The sequence below is a fragment of the Acomys minous genome (assembly GCF_964271855.1).
Source record: "Acomys minous genome assembly, chromosome: 4".
In the NCBI taxonomy this organism is placed as follows: Eukaryota; Metazoa; Chordata; class Mammalia; order Rodentia; family Muridae; genus Acomys; species Acomys minous.
Genome location: NC_140486.1, coordinates 77,528,789 through 77,548,599, shown reverse-complemented (window position 1 = coordinate 77,548,599; position 19,811 = coordinate 77,528,789). Strand labels below are relative to the sequence as shown.

Sequence of the window (19,811 nt, the reverse complement as noted above, 5' to 3'; positions counted from 1 at the left end):
GTAATAGATAAGGTCCAATATATAATATAATCTATAATATCATAGATATGCTCAAGCTCTAAGTCTCATTAGAGATGCATACATTCCCAAGTAGAACTTTCAGCACCACCAGTGTTAATACACTTGGCTTCAATAACAAATGCTTTTTAATTCTAAGATGGGAAGTGTTTATAGTGGTATTTTAATTACAATGAGAAAGATTATGCTGTAGTAAACCAAAACCCTTAATATATTTCTGAAACAGGCATTAAATATCACACCTTAACTGCAAATTCCCAGACCAAGGAAAAGGTGGTCTTTACTTGAACAAGGATGTAATAGAAAGAGAATAGAGGTTTCACCCAGTTTCAACAGGAAATCAAACCATGACTCCTGAGTAGTGTCAGTTCGAGGAGAGGGGCGAAGAAGACAGGAATTGTTTGACCTCTTGATTGTGCAAGCACATGGTAGACAGAGACCTCTTGATTGTGTAAGCACATGATAGACAAGGACATCTTGAGTGTGCAAGCACATGGTAGACAGAGACCTCTTGCATGTGCAAGAACATGGCAGAGAATAAACGGACTCTGAACACAATACATCATTCCTGTCCTGTGACAGGCAAAAAGCCAATACAGATCGGTTTTTTTAAATGTATTACCTCTTTTTAAAAATGAATTCCAATGAAGAGCTAGGATTTTACCAAATCCATAAGACATCTGGACTTTCATATGTTTATACAGCTCTATAGTAAACCAGAGAATTTCTCCTTAGATTTTTATTTCTTAAAAAAATAGAAAATAAGAAGCATTATGAAATTTAAACATAGGGACTATAATGTATGCTGGCACCTGTGTTACACGATCTTCTTTAAAGACTGTGGGATCTGCTCTTGAAAAAGACAAAACTGGATCCTCTTCCCTCTCCTGGCCTATAGGCATAGGAAGACTGTCCCTGGGGCCAAGTGGCCTCCATCAAGTAGTCTCATGTTCAGATGCCGAGTGAGCCAATGGATTACATGAAAAGAAATACAGGGAGCATCAAAATAGTTTGTAAACCAAACACAGAAACCTGTATCATACTTCCCCAATGGCACATAGAAAAGATAAAATTCCTGTCCATCGCCATACAGGAACAACTTGATTGCTGTTTCATATAGCAAAGCCAGAGTTTCAGTGCTTCAGACCACGTCTTTAAATAAGCTATTCATCCCATTCTCATTGCCATACATGATTTTATAAATAGACTATCTTACCAAAAATTCTGTGTTTATGGTATAATTGTGTCATACCTTTATATATTCGTTTGCTTGAGTGCACAAATGCACATGTATACACACTTTACAACATAACAAAGAAAATGAACAGTAAGCCTCACTCTCATGGCAGAGACCCTGAAATGTGAGACACAACCAAATAACGAAATCGCACAGCTGAGCAATGCAGCCAAAGCGGTGCCCAGTCTGTCTCCTGACTCAGCTATGCATGTAGCCCTGCTGCTCTGCTCCTAGCTGCCCATGGTGTGATGCTGTGTACCCTTCGGCCGTTGACTACCTGTGCCAAGCTCCAGGTCGAGGGAGCCTTCTCTGCTGTATTTTCAAAGCATATGGCTTTTTTCTTTTACCTTTTATGCTAAAATGAAAAAAAAAAAAGAACTGAGTATCTACTCTAGGGGAAGAGAAAGAGCACAGCAAACATGTCAGCGTTGTCATGGTGCGTTATATAAACGTTCCCCTTGTACAAGTAAACCTTCAAAATATTTTCCAGGGAAAGTATAACTCTGTGCATGTCACCAGTATCCAGGGTAGATTCATTCCATTCATTTGAAAATAGTGCACTTAAATACCAGTCCCCCCCAGCTAAGCCCACCCCCGACCTCCAAGATACCCTGCTTTCCTGGTGATGCTGAACAGTTTACAGGATGATTCCTACCATCGGGCCCTCATTCTCTTCAGTTTTTTCTACTGTTGGTCTCGCCTGTTCTGGTCTCTATTCTAACGTTTTTTCCATTTCTCTTCTGTTCTACTCATTTCTACCCGAATGTGTTTCTCCTTTTTTTTTTCTTTCTATCCAAGAACCTGCCTCCTAAGCAATATCTCATAAAATATGAATATCTAGAGACATGATCCAAAATGAAAAGAGTTGTCCCCTTGAAAAGTTGGATTTTCATCTCTTTACCACCAACTCTCACTTGCTAAGAATGAGATTTTTTTAGATCTGTGTTTGTGTTTGACAGATGTTATCGGCCACAACAGCTACACAAAAATGCACCACACCTACTATGTATGTGTGAGCATATGTATGTTCATACACACAATTTTCACCTACTATTCATGTGTGAACATTGTAGATATGTTCATATGCATGTTTTCACCTACTCTGCATGTGTGAGCATGTGTGTGTATGTTCATACGTATATTTTCACCTATTCCACCCTTAGTTATAATAAGACTTATATTAGTTTTATATTGCTCTTGTTTGCATTATCAAAGAAATATCTTATGATAATAAAAAATACTACATCAGAGACTTTCAGATGACTGGATACTGGCTTTTTATAGAAGCAACATAATTGGTGCCAATTTATGTCTCTAGCTTTATAACATTAGTGCAAAACAATGATATTAGGCTAAAGGAAAGCAATATTCCTTTGTGCTTACATTCAGATATTACCAGTTGGTTTGTTCCGCTGTGATAGAATCTTGACTTGTAGCGTTGAAATGTCAGTATGACACTCACCGCTAAGACACTGAGATATAAAGCTGTCAAAGACCTTTAATGAGCTCGTGGCTTGCTTGATTGCATTGTGCTGAGTCTGTTCATCACACAACATAATGAACAGACTTAAGGAAGGAACAGTGAAAGGCAAGGTAAAAGTATTTTTCTTCAGCTTCTTAGGTTCTTCAGTTCTTGACAAAATCCTAAAGACAACTGCAAGGAGAAGTAAATAATAATAATAATAATAATAATAATAATAATAATAATAATAATAATAATAATGTGTACAAGTGACCCAACACTGGACCGCTAATTAGTTGTTTGCTCTGAAATACGTTAGCAATTTGCTTCCTCTAGAGCGTCACTCTTTGCCTGTGGGAGCAAACTTCAGGTGATCGCATTAGACTAAGATCTGTAAACTTTCCAACCTTCTAGGAAATGCCCCAGAAGCAACAGAATTCACAGACAGAAGCAAAATACAGGGCACTACAGTTCAGACAACACAACAAGAGCATCCACAAGGTTAATCTAGAGGGAGCATGTTTCCCAGTGGCCGGACAACCGACAGCTTGGACTACACAATACAGTATTAGAGACAAAAGAATAAGAGGAGATCTACACACGTTGCCTTGCGTTTGTGGTAATCTACACCAATGAAAACATGTACTACAGCTATATTTGATTATGTATGGATATATTTGAAATAGTATACATTGTCTTGATGTTTTTTCTGTAATGTAAATAAACTATTTATATCACACAGTATAGTTTTTTCTTTCCCATGTATTTGTTATATATAATAAATACTCAGTGATGAGAAAAAAATGGCATTCTTAAATTTGCAGTAATTCGTAGCTGTAAGCACAGTCCAAATAGCACGGGCTGTGCAGACGGCAGTATTTCATCCTTCTGTGCATCTTCAGACAGCACATTAGTTTGCTCAGGACTCTGTAGCTAGGTTTTGAGTGATTCCAAGATCAAGGGAAATGATGGTGGTTGGAAAAGAGAAAAAAAATAATTTACTTTATTGAGAAAGTATAAAATATGTCATATCCTTGAATCATCTCTGCTTCATCTACTTTCCTCCCTGTCTTTCACTTTCATTCCCAGAACAGAAACTCTCTGGCATATAAATTAAAGAAGAGAAGAAGGGAGGGAAAGTGTTTTATGACTCAAAATAGAATGTAAAGAAGATACTTGTCTTTACTGGGAAGCAGCATACCTCTCAGCTAAATACACCTGCCCAAGGGGCTCTGAGTAAGGTATCGTTAGGTATTTAAACAATAGTCAGACCTATTCTGTTTCTTCAAGCAGAAATAACAACTAGCACAAAATTGTAACTGTGTCAGTAAGCATGAACCCAAACCATAGCTTCTCTGAAGATACTTACTCTGCTTTTGTCTCTCATGAAAAGAAGTTAGACTAGCAAACAACTGCCCCATGGCCCAGAGAGTACTGTTATTTAACATTGAGAGACAAAATGACCATGTTCTATGACAATGGAGAGATATGTTTCACACATATATACATACATAAGAAAGAAAATCCCTGAGAATCTAAGAGACTTTTGTAAGAGCTGTTGTCAACCTGTCATACATGATCACATTGCTGGGGGAAAGGAAATTTTGTGAAAATTCTCAAAGAATAAGTTGAAATACCAAATTAAATAACTTCCTTACTATCATTTACCTTTGAGTAGCTCCTGTAGCACATATGGATGATTTCAATAAAGCTTTTTTTGTCTCCCTCAAATGACTTCTTCATGGACTAAAAGAAATGGCATCCCCTCCTAGAAAACAAAAGACACTCATCAAATCAAAATGTTCTGGACATAAAATAGTCCTTGAAAATAAGAGGTTGAGGTGAAATTTAAGGCATTTGTTAATACATAATAAAGGTGACAATCTATGTAAGTCTTAAGACTTTGAAAATGTGTTTTTCTAAAGTAAGTCATCAATTTGAAAAGTGTGACTTTATTGACATAACCATCACTCAAGTGTTTCTGTGAATCACTCTCTTGGTAGATAAAGATGGCAAATCCCTGTTTAATCTGTGTGGAAGTTTAATTACTTTACATGCACAGAGGTGTAAGTAACTCCAGTATTTCTTGTATAACAGTTGTAGCAAATAAACCCTTTCTTCTCCCAAAAGATGAGGGAAAAATGTACTATCCATAGTGAAGTATAGGTTTAAAGAAACAAGTCTACCAACCCTTTCTTACAAAAATGTGAGATGATTGAGTTTGTTACATGTTTATGCATCACTATGTTAATTTTTATCAAAGATCATAAACCTAAGTGTTGAGAGAGTCCTCTATACCTTTTGTCTCATCCATGCTGACCTACCCATGAAAGAGCTGCTTTTAAAACTTGCAAAATGAGTCCTAAGTGAGCATTTGCTGTATGCTAGGTGCTCTTTTAGTTCCTAGAAAAATACAACTAAAACTTGGTGTCCAATCCACAAGCACTCACCATGCTGCTTGGACGGAGTCATCTGGCCACTGCATCTCCCATCATGAGCAATTTCGTTCTTGTACCTTCCTGGTTATCTAAGCAACCTTCCTCAGACTGAGTTAAAGCTCACTCTGCAGTTTCTCTCACCTTGTTTCCTATCTAGGGCAAAGAAACAATGATATATATGTATTTAAAATATAAGGGCAGGAATCATGTTTCCCTAATCACTCCAAAATTCTACAATTATTTTCTGCTCCAAGCAGATATTTTTTTAATTTTGTCTTCTGTCCATCATGTCACACAATCCCCACATTCTCCTGGCATCTACATCATTTGCTTCTGACTTAACCTAGACTGCATTTTGTCAATAGACCGACTAAAGCATGGCGCTCATGTAGCATAGTCTAGTAAAGTACTGTGGTCTGACAGTCTAATACACAGACCAACTTGGAAAAAGAAATGTAAGAACCTTATTCCCTATTTTGTTCAGTTTCCCCTGTGCCCACAGCTCTACTGTGGAGCTCTGACCAAATAATTTCATATTTTAAAACCAAATTCTGTCATCTACAGGCCACTTGCTTGGTCACCCTAAGTCTAAGCTAGTTGAGAAAAGGGCACTATATTTTGACTATTGCTATAAGAGACACATTAACTTTTATGGTTGTTCACTGTAAACATAAATTCAAGTTGCTTTTAAATAAACATCTAAAAATCCACTTCATTTATTTAATATGCATTTATAACACATTATATATTTACTGAGGTTCACCAATTACCAGCCCTGTGCTAGGCTATGGGATAGTAATGAAAAGTATCTGAAGAAACTAAATCTCTACCTGAAAGCAACTATCAACCCACCCTGGTTCCTTGAAATAGAGTTCTCAGACACCCAAGGGGGAGTTTGAGAGGTAAATGAAAGATGACAAAGAAGGTAGCAGAGGCTATGCCACCAGCCAGTTCCGGGTGCATGGGACTGCTGATGGATCTATACGCCTTTCACAACGACGTACACAGACACGTGTTCTGGTGTCACATCACTGTACTGTTACACTCTCCATGCCGTCTTCATAACCTCATCTTCACAATGCTCAAAGGAAGTAACCAGCTCCCCCAGCAGCCTCAGTTACACTGCCCGTCTCCTCATCCTGGTGTGGGATTTCCAGTCTTGTGCCCCCGTTTATTCCTGCAAATCAGTCTTCCTCACAGTCTGAGAGCAATGTGCATCTAAATAGCCAAAGCTCACCAATGGTTTCCATGTAGTCTATATTTCCTAGCTCTCTATGCTTTCCTGGCACTATTCTTGGCCTGCGGTGTAGTAGCAACGGGTCTTTGCTTTAAGAGGAGGTAAAGGTGAGGTAAAGGTTCTGCCCAAAGAACTAAAAAAAAAAATGGAGTGAAATATTTAGGTTGCCATCCTGATTAGTAGGGTGTCAAAGTGAGTATAGTGTTGAAAATTTGGCCTCTGAAATGAGGCAGATGTGGGTCGCAGCTTAAGGCTTGCTTTACTACCCACTTGACCTTGGGCAGTTTGCCCTCCTTCCCTGTGCCTCTGATTTAAAATGGAGAAAGCAGCACCTTCCCGCACACAACGTGACTACGAGAAATAAAACAGAAATCAATGTTTGGGCTTGGAACACTGGCATGCACAAAGTAAAATGGAAATGCATGGAAATACATTGTGGGGCTATAATAAATATTTATGGTATCAGTAAATAGTTATAATATTTTATCATCAGCAGAGTGATGCATGCTGGGAATCATAGGATCAGTGTTAGACACAGTCCAGCAATCATAATCACTCAAAGGAGGTTTCTTCTGTCTTTGGAGATAAGAAAGCTGGTTTTAGTTCTAGGAAATGGTGGCAATATAGAGGTCAAAGGTCAAAAACATTCTAACTCATCTAATTCCCCTAAATTCATCCATTAGTATCTTTTCTGAAGCGGGGGGCGGGGGGCTCGTTTGTTCTTTTCCTTTAAATCCTGGTAACGCACATAGCATTAAGCCCCTTGTGCTTTCAGATGCAAGATGAGTCAGTATCCGGGTGACTCTGCAGCACCACGGTCTCTGACCAGATCCTCAAGGAGAAGCCAGCCCAGACTATTGAACTATGACAAAGCTTATCTCAAAGTCACATTAGATTCTGCTAATGTTTGTCCTCAGATGCTGTTTCCCTTTGCCAATTCAGGCTGCACCTGTATAGACTGTTCTTCCTCAATTACAGCAGACATTTCACTTACATAATTAATCATCTGGATATCAATAATGAAAGCTTCTTCATTGAATTAATTGATATATCTATACGAGCATCCACAGGAAGCGCCCATAAAAGATAGAGGAAGGATGAAGGGTTATATGAAGTAATGGGATTAGTTTTATAACCAGTACATAAATCAGACTGTACATGGCCCTTTGAAATCAGCATCAGGACCATATATAAGATGTGCTGCCCACCCAGTCTCGCTACTGTTGGAAATCTGTTTCATGGCGTCAGCTTCGCTATGGATACAACCTTGGTTGAGGTCCACAAAGGGGAAAATGGGCTAACCAGAGTCTTTTCAGGTACTTGTCATTACTAACCTTCCAGCAGGTAAGAAGTGAAAAAATAGTATTGGCCTTTACTTTTCCAATCCAGGCAGAACAGAAACTCAGATGAGTTACTCAGAGCAAAATAGGTTATTGTGGAAGGAGATAACAAAAGGACAGGAAGGAGGCCAGGCCCCTGCTCTGGGCAAACTCTCCTGCCTCCATGCACTCGCTCTACCTGCTCTACCTGATGCTCGGGCACAGTAAGCATGCTGAGGAAGGTGCTCTCAGGAGCCCCACAGTCATCCCGTTCTTTGGGGTGTATTTGAGATGACTCCATGCCCTTCCTCCCTGTGGATGTTTGCTCTTGCTAGACTTCCTCTCATTCTCAGAATGCTAGCCAGCTCTCTTTTCTTCACTGCAGGAAGCATCCATCCTTTATAACAGCCCTTCATTGCACAGTCCAGCTTAGTTCGCTCCATGGCTTAGACCCTGAGAACAGGACTCTTTTATATGAGTCCAGCTTTTTATTAACACAAAGCATGGAGCAATGTCCCAGATAGTCATCACTGTATATCAGATTTTTAATGAATATATTAAGAAGTTATGTTTAATTAATATTTAAGATTAGAATATGTAGATAAACCCAAACCAAAAAAAAAAGTTCACACTGACACCAAGAGAAAATATCATTGTATTTGTGGCTATCATTTCTGATCATTTCTATGGATATATATTTAAACATGAATACAATATAAAGCTGGGTAAAATCAAATTAAAATAAAGAGGGCTTGGGAAAATAACTCAGTCAGTAAAGTACTGATTCATGGGCATGGGGACCTGAGTTCAGTGCCCAGAGAATACATTAGAAAAACCGGGCGTGGTGGCATGTGCTTGTAATTTCAGAGCTGGGCATATAGGGACAGGCAGATCCCAGGTTATGCTAGTCATCCAGCCTGTCCTTCTTGGTGAGTGCCAGGTAACTGAGAAGCTCTGTCTCAAAAGAAAGTGAATAGTATCTGAGTTATAGTATTACCCAAGAATGACCTCTGGCCTCACACACGGGCATGCATGTGTATGCGCACATACAAGAACACATGCACATACGTTAACATATACAAAAAATGTTACTTTGATAGAGAGGGCTTGGGAAGATAACACCAAGTAAGACAGGCTGGATGGCCAGCATTACCCAGGGATCTGCCTGTCTCCCTGTCCCTACATTCCCAGGTCTGGAGTTACAACTACATGCCACCATATCTGGCTCTTTTTTTTTTATATTCTCTGGGCATTGAACTCAGATCTTCAAGCCAATGCTGCAAGCACTTTACAGATAGATAGATAGATAGATAGATAGATAGATAGATAGATAGATATTTGTATGCATATGTATATATTTATATGTATATAAGTAATACATATATATGTATATGTGTGTAAGTATACATAAGTATATATATGGATATGCATATATGTATATATATATATATATATATACATATGTAAGTATAACTTAAATAAGTGAATATACAAATAGCTCCCACTCATTGCCCAAGCTGAAGTTGCCTAATAGAAAAAGACATTGAATTTCACTGAACAGACTGGTCCAATGAAGACATTTTATTCTACTGTCATGCTTTAAGGAGTCCGTTTTTTAAGAACAAAGATGAAGATGAAACACTTTGGCCAACAGGGAACACACCTCTCTCCTTACTAACTGGAGCACGATCTTAGACGCCGCGTCCTGTGTTCGCATCCATGTCCTCTAACCCGATGACATGCCGTGAAAGAACCTGCAACACGACAACACGAAGAACAGATAAGATCTGGGTGGGGAATGAAAAGTGACCAGAGGGTGAGAGAGGCAGCACATCACACAACTGGAGGGCAGGAAGGGAACAGTGATAAAAGAAACACAAGTCAGTTTATTCAAACATTCCGAGAAGAAAGGAATCTGAAGCATTTTAGTGGGGTGTCTGGGTGTGGAATGGGGCCAGAACAAGAGGAGGACAAAGGAGGAGCCCCCCAGAGGCCTCCCCACTGCCCCCCAAGCTGGCAGGTGGAATTGCTGGTTTGGCAAGCTGGGCAAGAATTTGGCCGCAGCACAGCTCCCCAAAACTGCAGAGTGTGTTTAAAGTAAACATTCAGTCTCCCTGCATATTTTCTTCCTCACAAACCTCGACCTTGAAATATGTATATTAGATGCTTTGTATTCTGCAGGGCAACCTGGTCCCAAAGCCCTAGATCAGCCATAGAGATAGAGAACAGAGGAGCAGTGACTGCCCTGCAAACCCCCATGCCCCCCACCCCTCCCCAACCTCCCACCCCCCAACCCCCCACCCCCGAGGCTAGCCTCCCTCCTGGGGCTGGGCAGGAGTGGTAGCAATCACAACCACAGACTGCTGCATGGTATCTAATCTGCCTGCACTTGGAAAACAAAATCCTAGGATCATAAAGCAATCCTGAGTCGCATTAGAAAAGACAAGCTAAAAAAGGAAACCGGCTAGTCCTTGCTTCCAGAAGATAAATCCAACTGCAGTCTGCCTGGGGATCTATGGGTTAGGACTGCCAAGCGGAACGAGACATGGGAAAGTACTGTTTGGGTTTGAAAAGATGAATAGAAAGAGAAAAACGGCTGTTCTCTAAGTGGAGGTTAAGAGGGAAATGGAAACGGAAACACTCCCACCCCCGGTTGTGTACCTTCAGCCTTCCTGGAGGCAGGTGGCTCCATGTTTCACAGGGCAGTGCCAAGCAGGGCTGCATGAGTTATAATCAAGCTCCCAGACCGAAGAGAGAGTCCTGTAAACAGCCGTGATGCTGTTGACTTCCCCCCAGAGGCCTGAGAGTCGGCTGCACCAGCATCCACATAATAACATTATATTTCACTTTTAAATAAGATGTACATGACTGTGCACTTGCGCCCAATTACAGTAATGCATGATTTACATAAAATTAACTCTCCTGCTTAATTACACTCATACAGGGATTGGGGGGGGGAAGCTTTCACTTGGGGTATATGCTCTAGCATTTAGCCTCCCCGTGACATACAATGGGTCCACTCATTGAAAGAAATTCTTCAGGCACTAGATGTTGGCAGAAGTGTTCATGCCTTCTTTGGGCATGATGTGTAAACTGAGTTGTTAGTCTTACTCCGCCTGGAAGACACTGGTTCACTTCTGAAATGTGGTCAGATGAGCGGAGTTGTTTTATAGCAGGAAAGGATGCAGAGTTCAGAAGTTTTCCGTTCAGGGTGGAGTTGAAGCCTCTGGGTGCAGAATCTCAGAGACAAAGAGTGAGGCCGTAGCTCACTAGGGAGCTAGGAAGAAGTGGTCTCCTTAAGGCACAGCTAGCATTGCTTTGACACCAGCATGGGTACACACTGTCGGTGCGCTCATCCACTCTGTCATTTTCCTACATCCTCTTTTCTTTTCCACGAACATGAATATAATTTTTCGTCTGAGAAAGACTTCAAATTAAACAAAACTAAAAGTGAAGTCTTCTACCAAAAGGGGTTTTTTATTTGTTTGTTTGTTTTCTTTTCTGTTTTGTAGTGTTCTTTTTCTTTCTTTCTTTTTTTTTTTTAAATCCTTTCTACCCCTGCCAGACCTGCAGCTTCATTGAGCTGGCAAGAATAAGAAAGTGATTGAAGGCAACAGAGATCGAAGCTTCGTCATTATCAGTTCCGTGGGAACAAGTAAATGCTTCTCGGGAAAACTGCACAAAAAAAAATACTTCAAGGAGGCAGATCAAATGCTCATAGTGCTGGCTGACCACCAAAGACAACAGTTTCGCTTTGCCACATCCTCAACCCTGCTTTCACCCAGTAGGTGGAAGAGCTGGATGACTAAAGGAAAAGCTTTGAAGAGGAAAGAGAAAGAAGAGGTATCTGGTGAGCTCTCAGGAAAAGTGTGGAAGAGTTAAATCTACTCAGAGCAGACGGCATTTGGGGGAAAAGACTACAGCTCAAAATCAGAGAAGGGATCTTATTGTCAACACACTGAAAACAGAGAATCCTGCCTCTAAGCCAGGCACATCACTTTTGGAGTTCTATTCCTACATTCTGTTCCTACAACCTGCCAAGCACTGCTGTGGCAGGACCTTTGACTCAAGACCATTAACTGAGATTTGCATTTTCTGCCTGGCCCGGGAAACAAAATCATTGTCCTTTACAATTCCTTGCCACTTGTTCTGCAACTAAACATTACAGGAAGAGAGCTGTTCGGCTCTGAGTTCCCAAAAGCTTCTCTGAGGAAGATTTTCCAAGATTTCTTTAGAAAATCTAGGGATGATGGGAAGCCAGTGGGAGTTCAGAAGGAAACCCTTCCAGTCATCTGTTTTACTTCCTTCTTTTCCTCTTCTCAAATTTCCTCTGTCAGAGCTCCAAGCAAACTACAGACATCCAGTGCTTGCCTCTTGTTTGTCTGTTTGGCCTCCTTCGAATCAAGGCCTTTCTGTTCTCTTTGCCTGCCACCTCCCTAGCTCCAGCTGCTTCCTACCCTGCCCAGAGCGATGACACCCTTTCTTTAAAATGCTGGAAGTGACCTTGGATGTCTCGTCCTTTGATCCTTCATTGAGTTGTTCCTTCACAATGCCACATGTCTCAAAAGTTCAAACTTAAAGAGTGGCCAGACGCAAAGGAACGCTGCTGAGCTTGAAGCTAGACAAACCAGAACCCTTCCCCCGTGTCAGTCAGGAGTCAGGCATGGAGCTTTGGAGCAGTGCGATGGGCTGTCCTGTCCTGCTTCCATTGCTGTGGCTGTGATAAAATATCCTGACAAAGAGCACCCAAGGAAACGAAAGATTCTCCTAGCTTCCGATTACAGGTTGCACCCATCATTTCAGGGGCATCAAGGCACAAACTCCCTCAGCTGGCCATACACATGCAGTCAGGAACAAAGAGCGAGCAAGTGCATCCTTGCTTGGCTGATCGGCTGAGGAGCCTCTAGCTTTCTTTATCCGTAGACAGTGCGGGGCCCTGTCCATAAAGCGGCTCTGCCTGCATTGTGCCTGGATCTGCTCACGCTAGGTAACAATCAAAGCAACCGCTGCAGACATCCAAACAGTCCAACTCAGGCTAGGTAATTCCCCCGTTAACAGTAACAAGTTACTGACTTGGTCATACTAATCATCTTGGAGACGTTTAAGAAATTGGTGCTTTAGCTTATGGATCGTAATAATGCATTATACACAAAAATTACAATTTGTGAATTGAGATTAAACCAGAGAACTGCGGGCATTTATCCCTGCTCATCTTTCAAAGAGAGAGAAATTACTTGGGGCCCTTTATGAATATTCTTTCACTTATTTCTTATAATGAGTCTCATTTCTACCTTGCCTCTCTCATGTCCTGCTTATTACTCCAATCTGAATAATTTTAGTGAGCCAATGTCTCTTTATAGCTAAAGTACAAGTGACAAGAGCCAAAGTTGAACAACTTTAGGCATCAGAAGGGATAGAATGCCAGACATTATTTTGTTCACGTCCGTATTTACTTTATCCTGTCTCTCTCCAACTTCACTGGAAGGAATGTTCTACCTTATAAGATCTAGAAGTTTGTCCTGTGGGTAAGACCCCAACAAATATTTGATGAATGAATGAATGAATGAGTGAGTGAGTGAATGAATGAAACTGAAGTCATTCTTGAACATCTGCCAAAGATCCTGGAGAAATTACTCCATGTAGCAGCAGAAACTGAACACATGTTCATTCTGAAAGGTATTGTTCCCAAAAACATGCCGTAAAGTGTACACTGATTGTAGAGCATCTATAGGGGAATTTAGCATTCTTTTTTCCTTTCCTCTTTCTTTATTCTGATCTTCCATCAAGCTGACTAGCTTCCAGGTGGCTCCCTGGTGGGGCAAAGGGTATGGAGCCAGTGTGCTATAAATTATAGTGATTACAGCATGACAGCAGGCCCCCAGCTGAGAGCTGGAACTCCCCGCTATGTGAGTGTTCAAGGACACTCAGTCTCCTGAAGGTTTGGGGGCTCAAATGGCTTTGGCAACTCACTGAGCTTTTTAACTCCCCTAATTCTGACACTTGTTGGATGCATTTTCTTTCCCAGCCAGTTTAATTAGGAGATGTCAGATTTAAGATGATCGGCTGCTTCTGAAAGGCACTTGAACTCCAGGACACATTTAGAAAAAAAAATGTTGTCTTTCCTTGTCTCTCACTCTGTCCTTCCAGCACTCAGTACAGGCAGTGTGAAGAGACATGGCTTTGTGAAACAGCGCTCACCAAAGACAGAAAAGGGATGCTGTAGAGTCATGCAGAAAGCAGTGTGGCAGGCATCAGATACAAACTTTTTGAGAAACCATGATGGAAATGAATGCGCTCTTATTTTATTTCCCATCAATGTTTCTTATTTCTGGGCTTTTCTCTTGTAATAAGACAGACGGCTTTTTAAGTGGCTCTGTAAGTCAGAGATCAGAAGGCAAAAGATGGAGTGAGGGGCAGGATGAAACTCAAGCATCCATAAAGCTGGGCAGGGAGCAGGGAGTGAAAGTGCCACTGCTAGATCTCTTGTTTGAGTCCCGGGTCCCAATTCTGTCATTACCCACTCATTTGAAAGGACACAAAAGAAATGCCTTTGCCACCGGAGATCAATACCTCCAAAGCTACCAAGGTAAAAACTGTAAAATGAACCTTTTCCACCAGGTCATCTGTAAATGAAAGAACTGTTTTCGGAATAAATTCCCCTTTGCAGTAGCAAGCAGGGAGGCCACTTCAGGACAGGGGACAGCTTTGGACTTCACCTTCCAAGCTTTGCATGCCAGGTGGAGGAGTTGAGAGAGGAGATGAGGAAAAGCTATTGGCAAAATGGTCTTTCTCATACTACCCTGCAATGCTTTTGCATGTCCAGATGAAAAGAGCCTGCTTTGTTAATAATAAATAGGAACGATTAGAAGGGAAAAGACCTTAAAGCAGTCAGATCAAGCTATACTGGGGAAGCCGTGTAAGATACTAGAGGAGACTGAACATATTTTAATTGCAGATAGTGCTATTATGTGTTTGTATGCTTATTATTAAAACTTCATTATTCTTTTCCTGCTTGGCTTAAGAAAAGCAAACTAGGCATCCCAGGGGTATTTCATTGTGTTGCGTTTGTTGTCTCCATTGGGCCATTAAATTCTGCCTTGCACCCAATCAGCTGCTCCAGAAAGAGGCTATGAGAACAGAACCAGTACAAGAACAGCTTTAGCTAAACACCCTTAACAAAAAAAAAGGGATCTTCCAACGGTGAGACCTTCCACACTGGGAGCGTGGGACCTTAGCAGAATGCTAGGCACGTGCTTTTAATATATGAGTAGAAATTGCTATACAACCCAACTGTTAAGACCTCTGAAGCCACGAAATTTAATCTACTAGTGACGGGTCCATTCTGTTGTGTAATAACCTGTGGTTTTCCAGTTAGATTAAAAACTCAGAATAAGTAATTTTTAATAAATTATGGAAATCTATCTTATAATTCCCTCTTATTTAATGTTTTGAAACTTGGACAGAGGAAACTTAAGAAAATTATTCAGGGTCACCTGGGAGCACCAGGACGAGCACCATCTTGATATGCGATCTTCTAGCAAAGGCATGCTGAAGCTATGTCAACAGAACATTCTGGCAGTGGCTGCGGATCCTGGGTGGAGGAGGGCTTGCTTTGTTTTGCACCGTATTTCAGAATTAGTGGCATGTCCTCCTGACTTTCTTGTCATAGTCTACTCTAGGAAACAAAAAGTTCAAAGACAAGTAGAACAGTGACAACGGCTTGCCAGGCAGCAGACATCACTGGGTGTTTTGGGCTGTGTTTACATCTTCTGAGAGAATTGCCCACTCTATAAATCACTCATATAACAAATTTCAGGTTGACTTCTCAATCTTTGAATCACCAAATAGTGCAAACCTTCTGAAGCAAGACTGCCTGCTGCCTTGTGTCTCATTAAAGGTCCTGAGAGGAGCAGCAGGATGAGGCTTGCTGACCATTGTGATGTGCGCTTGAAAGAGAAAAAGCAAAACGAAGAGCCGACCCCAAGGAGTCCCGACACCAGAGCCATTTATAGTACTTGTATACTTCTTTGGGGTAGGAAAAGAAACCTTTTCTCCATGCCTTGTGGATGTCTTGATTTTATTAATAACTTAGATACAATTTAGATTGAAAGGCACCCTACTAAAGACACCCTATTAAAAAAATTAACCTTTAGTTCACCCATCTCAGCAAAACACAGCAATGTAGGAACAAAGTAATTAACATTGTGAGGGGTGTGTGTGTATGTGTGTGCTTGTGTGTGTGTGTTTGTGTGTGTGAGTTTGTGTTTGTGCATGTGTGTATATGTGTGTGTATGTATGTATTTGTGTTTGTGTGTGCCTTTGGCCAATCTGGCCTTATAGCTGTTAAAATGCTTGGTTGTTTCACACTGCTAAGAACACTACTTGAAAGGCAATTCCAGTTCCCCAAATTGAAGAATTGTTCATCTCTGCAAAACTAAAACAGCAACTGAAGTTCAGTGTGCTAGTTCAGTAGGAGTAAATACGAAAATTCAAGAAGGCTATGTCAGATTTTAACTTCCCTATCATTATTAATTTAATTTCCAGTCATTATGATAATACCAAGCATTTAGAATGCATTTGGTGTTTATGTAAATGGAATTACTTCTCAAAATTACAATTTCAAATTAATATGCTATTAAAAATGTCACCGGAAAGTGCTTTTATTATTTTGCCAGTGAAATAAGCGCTCCCTGTTTCTTTTTATAAATGAAATTTCAGCATTTTAAAAGCCTTCCTTAGATTTTGAAAACTGTGAGGTTTCTGTTTAAGAATTCTCCTTATGCTACGTTAGTGCCATGTTCTTTGACAGCATAAAATATGCAAATATAGCCTTTTAATGGTGATTTTTCATTTTGTTGCTGTCATTTAACTCGGAAACAAGTAATGCTGTTGCAGCTTATCGCTTACAACAGTGAAGTCACTGGATTGATGTTTATGTTCAGAACAGAGCAGTTGACACAGAAACAAATACGTTTAAAATACCATCTGTGCCACATTGGCTTCTTCCTCAAAGAATAATAGAGTTGTTGAAGTTCAGATTGGAGAGCTGCTCAGACTTGCAGGGCAGAGAAGACACACTGCCGGTAATGTTAGAAAAATAAGCAGCTGAGGTTTGCTCCGTTTGGACATTGGTCACAGAAAAGGAGGGAAAGAAAAGAAAGGGAATGTGTGAAAACTACAGCCTCCTAAGAATCTCCTGCCTGCACCGAGAGCTGCCACCCTGTTTTCTGCACCGCCATCTCCCAGACTGCCCTCTTGGCTTCCTGCCTCTCTGCCCACCTCTCCTTGCCACCTCTCCATGTTACATGGCTCTCCATCTGTTGCTGGTTTCCAACCTGATGCTCAGGAACCCCCTAGAAGGCCGGGTCCTGAATGACGTGGGAGTGGCACCTTTCATGGCTGTTGGAGCTGATAGAGGCAGGCAGCTGGGTGGGAGGAAAGTTGGACGGCAGAGCATTGCTGCAGCCTCACACCGTGCCTAGCAAGGCTGGCTCTCAGCAGGGAGCTGATGTCTGATCTCGGCAGTTGCTAGAACACATAATGTAGGAAGCCTTCTACCATTCTGTGCCGATGAGAAGGTGAAGAGGGGAACTGCTGTTAATGGGTCAGTGGGCAGAGTATCATATCGAATGAGATTTTTCTCTTAGCTTGACTGAGGTAAAATAGTGTTAAGCAATTCTCTGCCTCACTATCCTGATGTGAGATACTCACGTTCAAACTCCCTAAGTAGGAAAGTGAGGTTTGTGGTCTTTCCCACCCCCCACCCCACCCCACCCCCGGCCCCGCACTCAAACATCCTAATCAGCATTCATAGACCCGTTAGCAGGCAATGATAATTGCATTAATAGTTAACACTAATTGCGCACCTGTTCGCTGATGCCGCTGCTGCTAGGAGCTTCACGGGCTTGTTCTGCGGAACAACTTCCTGTTGCTCTCAGAGCCACTCCCTGCAGTCCTCACCCTACCCCGGGGCCTCTCTGGGCTTTGAGAAGCTGACCACTCTGGACTATATCTTCAGCTCTCATTGTCTTTTAGCTCTTCAGGAGCCTAGGCTTACACACATTTCACCTCAAGCAGAGTGCTGAAAGAGGGGGAAAAAACAAGCATGGTATTACTCTAGCTTGCCCTGTCAGAGAAATTTGGCTGTGTCCTATCAAGAGTTCCAACAAATACCAGACGCTTTACTGATCTCCCTTGCGCTTAGGCACGGTAAGTATTCTCCACCACGACGCTCTGTCTCTTCCTTTCGCACTGCCTTTATCTCTGAAAGCATCCCCTTTATTGTTCCTGCCCAGTCACTCTACTGCTTGTGCACACCATCTCCCCCAACAGAGAGTTATCCTTTAGCGAGTGTAGAAATTATGAGTTCAGAATGCTTTACAACTTGCCACAAGTCACAGACTGAGAAAATACCAGGGCCGAAGTACAAACTCACTCTTCTAGACTTTGTACAACTCTTCTGCATGCCCAGCTTGATCAGTTCTAACTTCATAAAAAGCAATATGGGCTGTCTCCTGATCATGAAACCCAAACTCTGATCTAGACTATTGCATTTCCATCATATTAAGAGAATCTGCGTTGTTTCAGGTAGCAAAATAATTCCCATTTCAGAGACAGAAAAAAAAGACAAGGAATCTAAGGTTGTGGTGGGCAGCATAAGAACCTTCATGATCCCTTCCTCCTGCCAGAGTCAGCCTGCCCTTGACTGTTGGTTCCACATACTGAGTTCTAATGAGTAAGCCATGTCAAGATCGGGTCCTAAAACTGTGGCCATGCATCACTTTCTCTGGGAAAAGTCACTGACCGCAGTCACAAGCCAGTGCTACGACATAGTTCATGAAGCAAGAACTGAGTCCTCTCAACAGCCACACAGTTCAGCTTGGACATAGATGCTTCTCCAAATAGCCCTTCAGTAGTCCCAGCCAATAAGTATACTGACAGTCACCAGTGACAAACATTAAGCTAGAAAATCCCAAATAAGTAATTTGAAGATTCTTGACCCATGAAATTCTGAGTTGATCAACATTCGTTGTTCTCACACACTAGGTTTTAGAATAATACACGACATGACAACAGGTAACTCATATAGAATTGGTCTCTGAATCTTAAGGGTGAATGCTTTGTGTGGATTCTCTCTCTCTCTCTCTCTCTCTCTCTCTCTCTCTCTCTCTCTCTCTCTCTCTCGTCTTATTAAGAACATTGGGCTGGTGAAATAACCAACACCTCCCTTGCTCCAGATGTGGGCAGCTCTGTAGCAATGCAGCAGCTGGGCCTGCGAAAGCCCTGCCCTCCCCTGGGCCTCGCCATTCATCTGCCTGACTGCTCTACCACTTTTATGTACAATTCACATGAATTATATGAAGAAGTCTGGTACACTGATCCTGCCGTTGTATAAGGCTACAGTCCCTCAACTTCAAACATGTAGGAAAAGTTTTAACGGAAACCTTAATAAAGTAGGAGACTCAACAGCAAAAAGTGTTTTGTGGTCTATCACGCTACCAGAAATCAAATGAAGGCCACCAGTTTCCTTCCTGTGGTCTCTTGTTTTTAATACCATGCGTCTTCAAAGAGATCTGATTGATTACACTTAAGTTAGCTCTCCTCTTGTTGAAAATCAGCTCAAAGGGTGCTGGAAGAGGGTAGTATCACGTAGTAAAATATAGAGAGACATAGTTTCCAAAGGGAACAGTACACCCCCAGCCCAGCCACTGTGGTTTCCTTAACAATAGGCTCCCTGCCTCCATTTTTTGCCTCTGATTTTTCCTAACAACCACGGTCATGGTTTCCTACCAAGTAATCAGGGCTTCTTAGTAAATGAAAATACCTGGTTCTGAGAACTCACTAAAGTGCTCCGCACTGCAGACCCACTGGGCCACCAGGCACTTTGTATCCCTACAAAGTCACATTTGAGAGTACTAGCGACAGTTAGAACTTTCACTTTATTATGAAAATTACTCATGACCCTTAAAGTTAAGCTAAGCTATAAATTGTATCACGTAGATATCTTGCTTATACTTGAGAATTTTACTGTCACCTGGCCCATGGAACAGTCTTGGTTCGTAGCCTTCCCTCATAAAAACGGCCAACTGGGGTGTTTTCT

General features: G+C 41.5%; 1 protein-coding gene and 1 long non-coding RNA gene across 6 annotated transcripts in view; one reads left to right on the top strand and one right to left on the bottom strand.

Moving 5' to 3' along the window:
• TMEFF2 (transmembrane protein with EGF like and two follistatin like domains 2) overlaps positions 1 to 15,770 on the top strand; it is a 261,758-nt gene extending 245,988 nt beyond the window's left edge. The window contains exon 10 of one of the 2 annotated variants that reach the window (XM_084779779.1): positions 15,609 to 15,770. In XM_084779779.1, the coding sequence (XP_084635905.1) occupies positions 15,609 to 15,615 (7 nt within the window). In that variant the 3' untranslated portion in view covers positions 15,616 to 15,770. Of the gene's footprint in view, positions 1 to 3,131; positions 3,743 to 15,608 lie in introns of those variants that run through there. The other variant, XM_084779778.1, reaches the window with a different exon arrangement.
• LOC311596408 overlaps positions 1 to 18,953 on the bottom strand; it is a 21,511-nt gene extending 2,558 nt beyond the window's left edge. For 2 of the 4 annotated variants that reach the window (XR_014778821.1, XR_014778824.1), the window contains exons 1-5: positions 17,578 to 18,953; positions 9,375 to 9,465; positions 5,168 to 5,308; positions 4,386 to 4,485; positions 831 to 2,909 (exon numbers count right to left, since the gene is read on the bottom strand). This is a non-coding gene — a long non-coding RNA (uncharacterized lncRNA). Of the gene's footprint in view, positions 1 to 640; positions 725 to 830; positions 2,910 to 4,385; positions 4,486 to 5,167; positions 5,309 to 9,374; positions 9,466 to 10,372; positions 10,472 to 17,577 lie in introns of all 4 variants that reach the window. The other 2 variants (XR_014778822.1, XR_014778823.1) reach the window with 2 other exon arrangements.
• Positions 18,954 to 19,811: the final 858 nt, after the last annotated feature.